The sequence below is a fragment of the Enoplosus armatus genome, chromosome 24 (genome assembly GCF_043641665.1).
Source record: "Enoplosus armatus isolate fEnoArm2 chromosome 24, fEnoArm2.hap1, whole genome shotgun sequence".
NCBI lineage: Eukaryota > Metazoa > Chordata > Actinopteri > Centrarchiformes > Enoplosidae > Enoplosus > Enoplosus armatus.
Window position 1 is genome coordinate 6,997,406 of NC_092203.1, and position 12,317 is coordinate 7,009,722.

General features: G+C 41.4%; 1 protein-coding gene across 1 annotated transcript; it reads left to right on the plus strand.

Moving 5' to 3' along the window:
- Positions 1-5,914: 5,914 nt before the first annotated feature.
- Positions 5,915-10,315, plus strand: LOC139306615 (sodium/myo-inositol cotransporter-like). The gene is made up of 4 exons (XM_070930515.1): positions 5,915-6,666; positions 6,789-6,984; positions 7,090-7,217; positions 7,300-10,315. The coding sequence occupies exons 1-4, from the start codon at positions 6,045-6,047 to the stop codon at positions 8,514-8,516; spliced, it is 2,163 nt and encodes a 720-aa protein (XP_070786616.1). The 5' UTR covers positions 5,915-6,044; the 3' UTR covers positions 8,517-10,315.
- The last annotated feature ends 2,002 nt before the right edge of the window (positions 10,316-12,317 follow it).

Sequence of the window (12,317 nt, forward strand, 5' to 3'; positions counted from 1 at the left end):
AAAAGTGTCAGAAACCAGGTAGAGGTGATGTCCCTTGATTAGTCACTTCATGTCACTGGGAAAAGAAAGGCGAAGAAAGCAGCAAAAGCCTGCAATGTCACTGAAAAGAAATAATCAGAAGAGTTAGCTCGTGATATCAGCTACTGTGTCTTTTACAGCAACTGAGGGTGGATCTCTGGAAAAGCAGCTGCTCACCTGGAGGAGAACCTCAGGTTCAGTGGGAAGTTGTTGCTGAATACTTTGCCACAGTGAGGGACAGTGGACTTCAAACACATGGTGAGTGAGTCCAGTGGTGGAGGGAGTATTAAAATCCTCCTAAACACAATAAATGAAATAAATGTAAGTGCTGCTTCAAATACTTTTGCTAATACTTCCATTCACTTACAATAAAATATTCCTGTTTAAGCCTTTTTATTTGATTGCACGAACTCATACCTCCTTGTCTTGTTTACTGTAGAATCAGAGATTCTGGCTGCCACAAATTACCATTTCAGATATAACCAAAACAGCCGTGCATGCACAGGTCTGTCAGGAGCTACAGTATGCAGATTGGTGCACGCTCTCCAATCCAAAGTTTTTGCATGTGGATTTACTGTGCAGATGTGTGGACAGGTTTTTTTTTTATATGTAGAGGAATCGGGAGCATATGTTCATGTTCTTTTATATTTCTGCATGAAAGTGAGATTCCCCTGTGGGTCAGTAAAATACCTTATTGTCTTATCTTCTGTAGCAGCTTGTACAGAAGCTGGTCTTGTGTCTTTTGAGGGATCCATCTAGTGGCTGAATACTGTAAGTTACATTTTTTTTTATGTTTTATTCACACGCAGCATGTACAATTCAAATTGGAGAGTATTTTTCAAGAGACTGTGTAAAAGTTCCCATTTGCATAAATGGATATATTTACCCAGCAATATTATTAAATCAACTAAATCTGATACTTTCAGCTGTAGTTTATTGTTGTATGACAGAATGTCAGTGCGTTCAAAAACAGAGATATATGCTGAGTTAGGGATAGTCCTCACATGAACCCCGAGCTGCCAAACAAAATCAGTATCAAAATCACGTGTCAATAAAACAGAAATGAAAAATGGCTCGTGATAACAGTCGGAGAAAAGAGAAGAGGGCGGGGAGGGGGCTGACGTGATGACATATTTAACACAAAAACAATTTACAATATTTGCATTTCCTAGAAACAAACTACCAATACAATTAGATGATAAAACAAGTTTTCCTGTACACCATTGCACATTTTGTAGTAGAAGCGATGTTGTGACCTGACAGAAGTCAAAGTCAGCATGACCAGCCCAGGAGCCCTCCACCTCAATTACAGTTTATGGCTTACAGTCTATGAAAAGTGCAAAATCATGGTGTGTGTGCAGAAAGCAGCACTTTGCTGTCATGGTAAAGTCACCCCCTTTCTGGTAATGGGTGATAAGGTGTTCATGCTCAATACACACACACACACACACACACACACACACACACACACACTATCAAAACACCTGCAAATAAAATACTTTGCATACATTAATGCAGCGACCACATAAAAAAAAGTCACAGAGGCTAAATGCAAAGTTGTATTCATACTTGTAACCCACACACACACATAAAAAACAACAACACACATGTAGGCATGCTTACACAGTGGCAAGCCAGGCAGTGTCCACGTTCTCATGACTCTCACATTTGTTGAACGGGTGGGTTTATAAGTAACTGTGTGTGTGTGTGTGTGTGTGTGTGTGTGTGTCTGTGTGTGTGTGTACTGGACGCATGTGAGGTCCAACCTCCCACTTGTCAGGATCTTTGGTTCACTGATCAAGACAAGGGCTCAAACGCAGCCAGTACAGCCAGTTTCACAAATAACAGAAACTTTTTATCTGAAAGTGGTGACAAAGACTCCTTTTAGATAACTCTTTTGAACATAATGTGTCATGTGTAAGTATTGTTGTGAAAAAAGTATGTTGGTTTACTTTAAAGCTCTAACATCTAACCTTTGCACTTATACTGAATAATACAGTATTATTAGATCAACAGGCACTGTATACAATTATGATACTGCTTAATGAGTTTAACAGTATAATGCAAACCAATACAGTAGCTGTAAAAAAGGACATTTTTGTTAAGTTTCCGAGGTGTTGAATCAACTTTGTGAGGCCAAGATTTTATAGCATTGTTTTAGGTGTTCCTGTTATTTTGTCCACCCCCTACATACATTTTTGAAGCAACTGTCAGAAATAAAGAAACGGGTTCCCTTTAACAGCCGCTCTCTGGTGGCTAACAAAGCTCCTGTTAAGTTGCAGTTAGATTAAAGTTTAATTACTGTTTCCGTAGCCCCGCCCAAAGTTCAGCTTCAGATGCTCCAACCGAAGCCAAGCAACATTAACCTTAATGCAGGTGTAGCCTCAGGTAGCTGCTGCTTAACTAGTTTGATGTTGACACACGGAAGAAGACGGGAATCTTTGAGATATTTAGATTAATGGATTTGGGTTTTAAAGGTCGCTGCCTTTTTGTCAGTTACTGAGGAGGAAGGTGGTCAGTTACTCCGGCAGAGCCGAGCTACCTGCTTCCCCTTGTTTTTCCAGTCTTCATGCTAAGCTAAGCTAACCAGCTTCTGGCTGTAGCTTGTAACTCGGCAGACGGACATGAGAGTGGTATCAATCGTCTCATCTAACTCTCGGCAAGAGAGCAAATAGTTTCCAAGATGTCCAACTGTTCCTTTTAATCATGTTCGCAGTCCCCATTAATGTCACTGCTGTTACACTCTCCACACGCTGGCCTTGTTCCAGTGTATCTTGCCACACCTTCTATGCACACTGCTTCAAAGAAATGGATTTCCTATGAAAACCACAGTGATAACCTCATTTCCATAGCAAAACCACCCATTTCTATTTTAACAATGAAATTCATGGCCCACGTCTTTTTTGAGAAGGTTAAGGTTGGGTTGAAATAAGGTTAATTCGACAAGTCTAAAAAATATAATATATAATATCAGTTTTCAGTGTGATTATTCACCATCATCTAAAAAATACACACACAATGTCCATGAAATGAGATTGTGCTAAAATATGTATTATTTTGTTTGTTAATAAATCAAGCTAAATAAATGATTAATTGTTAGAACTGTTTCATCATTTGAATGAATGCGGTGGCAAAGTGAGCTGAGATGACTTTACTCGCGCTGTGTTGTTGTTTGTGCACGTTATCATCTTCATCATCAGAGCGCGAGCGTGGTTTCCCTCCACCCAGGTGATGATGCCTCTGCTGTGGGCGGAGGCTCGCGCTGCCGTTAATAGGCTGAGAGCCCTGCAGACACGACCAGTGCGGGGCTCGAACCAGTCTGGCAGTAAACTTTCTCAAACTGGGAGACGACACGGAGGAAAACAGCGGGTGAGTCTGACGGCTTTTGTTTTTATTTTTATTTTATTTTTATTTTTTTACCGTTTTAACGAGTTTTCATTCATATATTTCTGAGCGCGGAGAGTCAAAGTTCTGCAGAGTTTTTGTTAGCAATTGTTTGTATAGTAATTATAAGAATATCACGAGAGACTGAAAACATACAATGAAAACACTGGTCACTGTAATGTGCTACTGTAAAAAGTCCAAGAAAGAAAAATACATATTGTAATATGATCATTCAAAATGTGTGATTACATGTAACCACATACCAACCAACTGTATCCTATACATTGCTGCTCCAGTCTCTCCTGCAGAATATGATAGGAATATTAAAAGGAAACCCGATCACAATAGGACAGATACATCATAAAGTCACCAATAAAAACTCTTGAAGGTCACTGCAGAATAACTATGCAGGATGCTTTACTTTAAGAATATTATTAAAAAGTATAAAGTGTAAAAGAGTGCACTCGACTAGTATTGTTAGATGTCTCCTGCATTACAGGCAGTTATGTAATCCTGAGTTATCCAGCAGCAACACTTAGAGCATTCCTCTCAAGAAGTCGGTTGGTCTTGTGCTAATTGTTTAAAATCAATATTGACTTTACTGCAAGTAGCAGCGGGGTACCCTGTACCTGGAAGCCCTACAGTAGGTCCTATGTACTCTGGTGAGGAAACGTCACTGATGCTATTGTTCCCAACGCTACTGAAACATTTTCATGCTGCCTGCACAAAACAAAAATAAAGTGACTGGAGTGAAGCTGTGTGGAGAGATTTAGATTTTCCAAAAACTGTACACATTCATACAGTCAACCCCGGCTGTCCTCCGCAGACCAGAGCACTCTGCTCAGCAACAAACAGCAGCCTTGATGCAGGACCCTCATACTACAGTCCCGTATCAAGGCTAGTGATAGCATTGCTAACAGAAAATACAGATAGTTATTTCTAGAAAGCAGCTGAGATGTGACCCCTCCCCCTCTACAAATACCAATACACCAGCTGGTACCTGGCAAATTTCACCCAGAGCCCTGCAGCTCGTTGAGATACTTCAGCCTGGATTGGTCCATAACTTGGCCCGCTCAGTCAGTTGGTCAGCCTGTGCACTGAGAGGTCTTTTTAAAAGTCACTATACCCAGAGCACTGAGTAGAAAATATCATGGTGATGGCATATGTAAAATGAAAACTGGTGACTTGAGTTGATATTAGTCGATGGTTTAATTAGCCCTGACTGTAAAATGCAGACGTGGCACAGTCAGAGTGATAGCTTTGAGCTTTGGGGTTCTTATATAATCTATTCCCCTTTAACAGCACTCAAAACTGCTCTGTCACTCTTAAAGGACAGTCTGGCAGAGCGGTTTACGTGCTGACTGCTCCACTTCTCTCAGATAGCTGCCTGTCATTCCCGAGCTCCTCCACCCTCTGGAAAGGCCACAGAAATGAGGGAACAATAGGCTTTGTGAAAGGCTCTGCTGTGCAGGTGCATCGGAAAGACAAGACAGAAAAGAAAAGAAACATGTTTGTCTGTGTTTACACAGCTTGCAGGGATCTTGATATAACCAGGGGTTGCATTAATCATGACTTTTCCTTCACTTACCACAAGTCACAAGCCTTCATGGGTATGCTGAGATTTACAAAACTTCACAGTTTTAGACAAAATAAAAATACAAGTGACATGATAGTTAAAACAGACGGTCCAAGTAATGAGAAGACTTTTAGTGTAGGTTTAGATAAAGGAGATGTTGATCTGAGCAAGGAAGCCACTCAACTGATAAAGATCAGTTTACTTGTCATGGGGGAGTACTACTGTGAAAATAGTTGTTTGATGAGTCAGAGAAACTCGTCAGGGTTTGCTTAGTTTGAGATTGGAGACGTAACTGGAGGTGTGGATTTGAGCTTGACAGTTCTTTCATGACCTTAGAAACAGAAGTTGACAAAACAAGAACGTGTGGAGATGTAGACATTTACCAGGCAGGCAGGGTCTAATGAGAGATATTACTAAGTTGCATTATGGGAAATGTTTTAGGAGCTTGGCACATACTAGGGAGTCCCCCAAGCAGTGACCCTAAAGGTCATGGGGGACTACATGTACTTTACAGAAGTATTAGAAATTATAGGTAAATAAATAAAATAAATTGGTCACAGGATTTTTTTTGGAAATCATTAATTTTGTTTGTGCATTTGTGTTTGTTGCAGGACCCAGATGATTCTTTTGTGGCTCCCTCAGTCAAAACCCATCGAAAATGCACCGCCATTTTGTAAGCTGCCAAACCACAACCTGCATTGATTACCAAAACTGAGACTAACTACATATGATAAAAAAAACGTGGAACTACGTAGAATATTTTCTTAGAATCAGATGCCAAAGGAACAAGACACTTTTATCTCAGATCTCCCCTTTTTAACTGCTTTATACTGTATATATGACAGTGTGCAGATGACTGTATATGATGTTTGCACTGACTGGCCACAGTTTAACACCCTAAAATCAGATTAAAACAGGTAACTGTGGACTTGTTTTACAAGTGTATCCGCACTGCATTTTATATCTAGGGTCCTAACGAGATATAAAGCGCAAAGATATTACACTAGGACGCAACAGTGCTACAGCTCAGCAGTTAGTTAACGTAAACATAGCCACCACCACCATCATGGAAGTAGCAGACATCACCATTGTAGTAATCTACTTCATCCTGGTGATAGCGATTGGTTTCTTTGCCATGTGGAAAGCCAATCAGAGCACAGTGAGCGGCTACTTCCTCGCTGGTCGCTCCATGAATTGGGCAGCTGTAGGAGCATCTCTATTCGTCAGCAACATAGGAAGTGAGCATTTCATTGGACTAGCTGGATCAGGTGCTGCCAGTGGGTTCAGCGTGGCTGCATGGGAATTCAATGCTCTATTATTGCTCCAGTTGTTAGGCTGGGTGTTTATCCCTGTGTATATTCAGTCCGGAGTCTACACCATGCCGGAGTACCTGTCCAAACGGTATGGCGGGAGGCGACTAAAGGTGTATTTTGCCGCGTTATCTCTTGTCCTGTACATCTTCACCAAGTTGTCCGTGGACCTCTATGCCGGAGCTTTGTTCATTCAGGAATCCTTAGGGTGGAACCTCTATTTGTCAATCATCCTCCTCATCGCCATGACGGCTTTGCTGACCGTCACTGGCGGTCTGGTCGCTGTCATCTACACAGATACGGTCCAGGCATTTCTCATGATCGCCGGAGCACTCTGCCTTACAGGCATCAGCCTCTTCAAAGTGGGAGGACTTGAAGGTCTTTATCTATCTCCTTTATGCATTGAAGTTCACCCATTTATACCATGTAAATAATTAAACTACATTTGGATCAGTATACTATTCCAAATCCTAAACCATGTCCTGCCATGTCATTTTAAGGGTTGAGGATCAAGTACATGCAGGCTACTCCAAACATCACTGCCATCTTGCTGTCTTCACCCAACCTGACGTATTCTGAATCCTGCCACCACCACCTAAACCCGAAGCCAGATGCTCTGAAAATCCTTCGAGGCCCGAGGGATCCAGACCTGCCGTGGCCCGGTTTCATACTGGGCCAGACTCCTGCCTCTATTTGGTACTTTGGTCCACGTCTGACTTCCTATCTGGTTCAGTTCCATGCCCAGAAGATTTGATACTTGATAGGATTAATTGTTAACTCACGCATCACTGTGTGTTCCAGGTACTGGTGTGCAGATCAGGTGATTGTTCAGCGGGTTCTGGCAGCAAAGAACATCGCCCATGCCAAAGGTTCTACTGTCATGGCTGGCTTTCTGAAGATCCTCCCCATGTTCATCATTGTAATCCCAGGTAACCATTAATTGCCTTTTCAGTGACTTACACCTAACATCCTGTCTGAGGACGAAATAATTATTTATCATCTTGATTCCAGGGATGATTTCCAGGGTCTTCTTTGCTGATGAGCTGGCGTGTATCAGCCCAGACCACTGCAAGGAAGTGTGCGGTTCTGCGGCTGGCTGTAGCAACGTGGCTTACCCGCGGCTCGTCATGTCAGTGATGCCCGTCGGTCTCCGTGGCCTGATGATGGCTGTCATGATCGCAGCTCTAATGAGCGACTTGGACTCCATCTTCAACTCAGCGAGCACCATATTCACGTTGGATATTTACAAGATGCTACGAAAGCAGGTGTCATCCAGGGAGCTGGTGATAGTCGGCAGGTTGTTTGTGGTTTTCATGGTGATCATCAGCATTGCCTGGGTGCCGGTCATCATCGAGATGCAGGGAGGCCAGATGTTCTATTACATCCAAGAAGTATCAGATTACCTAACTCCACCCATAGCTGCTCTCTTTTTGCTTGGCGTCCTGTGGAATCGCTGCAATGAGACTGGCGCCTTTTGGGGCGGCATGGTTGGGTTTGCCCTTGGAGCATTGCGTCTGGTTTTGGCATTGGTTTACCGCGAGCCTCACTGCGACGAGCCTGATGAGCGGCCATTTTTCATCAAAGATGTTCATTTCATGTATGTGGCAGCCATCTTGTTTTGGGTGTCAGCTTTGGTGACTGTAGTTGTGAGTCTCTGCACTCCTCCGCCCAGAAAAGAACAAATCAGAACCACTACTCTGTGGGGGCTGAACAAGAGAAAGAGGCTAAGACAGAAAGAGAAAGCTGGAGAAGACATCAATGCTTTGAAGCCTCTAAACCATGCAATCCTAAAAGGAAACAGTTTGCTTGGTAAAGACCATCCAAACATGCTCAATGGCATTGAGGCCAATCATGAAAATGCTCAACCAAGCAATGTTCATGCCATCACAGCCATTGACATAGAAACCCACCGTCCAATTCAGAATGGTTGCCACTCACCAATTTCTGACCCGAAAACGGTAGAAGCAGGAGAAGAGGGAGGAGTGAGGGAGGAGGAGGGCTGCTTTGGAGGAGGAGAAGTGGAGGGTGGGAGATGTGTGAAAGTTTTAGAGTGGTTTTGTGGCTTCCAGGAGAAGCAGCCCGAAGCTCCAGTCATTACAATCCAGGAACAGGAGAGGATCATGGATGAGCTTCTCCATGAACCTCCACGAACCAGAATCATCCTGAACATAGGACTGGTGGTGATTTGCTCTGTCGGGATCTTTCTCTTCATCTATTTCTCCTTGTAGGCTCGGTTAATTCCAAGCGTTGGGCCAAGTTTGTCTGTAACCTACAAGCAGGAATGGTCTGCAGGTAAGCTACCCTTCAGTTTTCTCTCAACTTTTAAGTAAAGAACATGGTTTCCTTCATCAAACAGGTTTCATCTCATGAGAAAATGTTTAAAAGGCCTCCTGTCTACGCAGCAAAGGGTTCTGTTCATCCTTTTTGTCCCGTTTCTTTTTCCTGCAAAACTGAATCTAGAACCCCATGTAGATTTGAAATATGCTCAGGATTATGCTAAGGAACCACCTCTTGAAAGGTTTTGGTTTTTTTTATAGAACAAATTAGTACTTTGTTCTATTCTGAACTGTATTTTCTACATTGTATATATGGTGATAACTGTCAAGTGTTCAGTATGCTTCAAACTAGTTCGTACAAAGTGTTGTGAAAGCACAAGGGTTTTGAATGACCACACTCGAAGACTAAAAGCCTGCATTGTAAAGAAGGGCAAGATGCGATCAATTGTGTAGAAATAATGGTCCACACTTGTTTTTCACATAACGGTAGTGAATGGAAACGCACAATAATTTGCATTTTCTTTGGCAGATTTTCTTGAAATTCAGTTGAAATTTGCGTTACATTTAAGTGGAAACGTGGCTACAGTGTGAATCCATGCTTGATGGATTGTCAGTTCAAAAGTTACAAAAATGGACACTGTTCAATAATCCATCAAGCACTTTGTTTGAAGCCTACTAACCCCTTTAAGAGACACCTGTGGTGAAGATAATCTTTAACTACTGTAAATAGTCTTTTGATCAATTTCACTGTATCATAAGTTCCACTGAATTAAATAAAGCATTCCTCTTTTTATAGGGGACTATCAGGAACTCCCTTAACAGTACAGAGGTCCACAAACCCTTGCCTTTATGAGATGAGTGCAAATGTTTGATGACCAAAAGTTGGGGTTATGGTGGTGGTAGATAAGTTAGGAAAACACCCAGGAAAACTTGCACTTGAACTTCATTGACAGTAATAATCACATCATCATTCCATTGCCTGACATGAGATTTTAATTTAAGCCATATTTTCACTCCACATTGTATCAATTAGTGGAGAACATACAAGAGTTATATTGCCAAGTGCAATTTAAAACGTTTTTTTAATATATTTTGTACTACCTACTGTCACCTGTCGAATCTCCTTTTGCTGTGTGGGATGTGTGCACACACTAGGTGGTATACACCTATATAACACCACTGTTGCCTTACAACAATGTTTCGGTGGAGTTTTCAGGAGAATAGACTGTTACTGGAAATGTAGAAATGATCCTACTATGTTTGGCTTTTTCTTCTCAGTCTTTTATTTCTCAGTCTAGGGTAGTTATTTTCAACACATCAGAGAGTGTTAGAGAGTAACAGCTTGTCATTATAACACATGCACATGATACAACATGTTCTAAGCTGCACTCATGCATGTGTTGGGAAAATAAGCATTTTTATTTTCTACACCTATTATAGAACTCCAAGGGTGTCTTCCTCTCAAATGGTTTTTATGAATGTAATATGAATTGTGGTGTTGTTGTGTTAATTTGTAAGAACTGATGTTAAGCCTGAATTCCAATGTGAAGGAGAGGACTTAATTGTGTTATTGTATTTTTTTTTTAACACTGTGCAATTAAACTAACTTGAGTGGTATTTCTCAATGTGGCTATTGTGAGGATTTTCTCAGGAATAAGAGGTGCCACTTCTGAATTGTCTTCCCACATCTGACTGTAGGGAGTTCTTACACCTTTTGTTTTACACAATAAAAATAAGGATGGGACTACCAAGATCTGCGTCCTTTGATTTGATGTCTGTCCAGTCTGATATCTCTCTGCTGATTACTTTAAGAGGTTTATATAGTTTGACTGGCTTGTGCAGGTTAATTGAGGGATTACTTTGCAACAAAAAGTAATTTATCTTTCTCCACGTAACTGAATAATACAGCAATAATCACTGTTGAACTTGACACCATTCGGCACTCACAGGTTATCTCTTAATGGAAAAAGAACATGTAACCAAACTGGTCGTTCTGGTCCACCTAAAGGCCTCCATCAGGATCTGTGCATGAGGGCTATTATGTTAACAGTGTGCGGTGTTCAGACACTACACACTGTGCCTTGTAGGCTCTTCTCATCTCATGTGCTTGACAAAGAATGAAAAAGAAAAAATACACTGAGTTTTTGTTTATTTATTATAATGACAGCTAGCATTTTTCTTATTACCCCCAAAGTGAGACATCCAGCAGCCTTAAGTACCCTGGTGGATCCATTCCCTGCAAGTTTACCACTGGCATCATTTCATAATAACCATACACTATATATTTTTTTGGTTGGTCTGTCACTTTGGTCCAGACTGAAATATCTCAACAACTCTTGGATGGATTGCCACGAGGGTGAGTTTTCCTCCAGCACTACAAGCAGGCCACAATTTTCCCTCATCCTGTGAAATATCTCAACATTTACAAGATGGACTGACACAACTTTTGTAAAGAAATTCATGGTTCCTACAATGGGGGAACTCCCAAAACACTCCCACATTTCCCATGATGAACTCAGTAACATCTTTTCGTCTCTGCCAGGCAAACGCCCCGTCTATCGAACTCCATGCCCCCAGTGTATAATACTGGCTTTCTTTTATTAATGTTGGTTGCTTGTTGATGCTGTCTTGTTTATTTGGCTTTCTCGACTAATCATGCCCTCTATGGCTTTAGTTATTTACGAAAGCGCGAGACACCAGTCAGGTATACTGCAAGTATTCTTTATTACCATAGAGAATGTTTGATTCTGATTGGCCAAAGAGTTTGAATTACTCCCCGTGTGGCTCTGCCAGAGTGTCCTCAGTCTGTAAATGGATCGTCACAGTCGAAGGGCTGCTGGCTTCAACCTGTACCAGGCTACACATTCTTCTATGAGTTTATTGTCCCAAAATATCAATATACCACACTTGAAATTTGACCCCTGCATGGCAAGTGGCTATGTTATAAACACGGTGATCTAATCTGTGAGATTACAATAATAATGCACCCTCATATCTTCAGTACTGGTTCTCTTTACAGTTACTTGCAATTCATAAGACATATTTTGGAAATTATTCTCATGACCAGCTGCATGTATTGTTATTTAGTTACTCACTGGAAATCTCACTCGCTATCTAGCTATCTGGAAAAAACACTAAAAAGTGAAAATAAAATGTCTGCTTCAACACACAAGACCTGAGGCAACACCAGGGAACCAACAGGTATGTTCATAATAATCTATTAAAAGGCACCACAACAAGCAAACATGCCACCACTCTGTCAGATAGGATGACATTAACAACATCCTCTGCTGCAGTGGAAAGTTACAGACTGGAAGTGGAAAGTTACTAGGTAGACACATCCCACACAAGCTCACTGCCAAAAATGACGAGAAGGGTTGGAGTTCTTTCTTTGGTGTCTTACAGTTCATAATCCTACAATACAATTAAACAATTAAAAACAAACTATACCTATACATAATGTAGGCACAACTGGTTTCTGAAAGGTTTGTTTTGTGTTGTTGGTTGTTGCAATGAGGCTTCAGATGTTTCCAAAGTGGTTAATATGTTCCTGTCAAGATGGAAGGGTGAGCTTTATAAATATATAACCAGCTCCTCAACAGCAGCTTATATTCAATTTGACCAAGCCACTGAATACACATCCTGTGTGTGTGTACATGAGGGAAAGAGTATAAAATGAGCGACGCCACGGGAACTGACCATAAACCACAGAAAATATGTGTTTGTGGGTGACAATTTAAAACCTACAACATG

Excerpts from the sequence above, each read along its gene's own strand:
- LOC139306615 (XM_070930515.1), top strand. The coding sequence starts at position 6,045 with ATGGAAGTAGCAGACATCACCATTGTAGTAATCTACTTCATCCTGGTG. Across the intron at positions 6,985-7,089 it reads CAGACTCCTGCCTCTATTTG|GTACTGGTGTGCAGATCAGG; the intron begins GTACTTTGGTCC and ends TGTGTGTTCCAG. Across the intron at positions 7,218-7,299 it reads GTTCATCATTGTAATCCCAG|GGATGATTTCCAGGGTCTTC; the intron begins GTAACCATTAAT and ends TCTTGATTCCAG.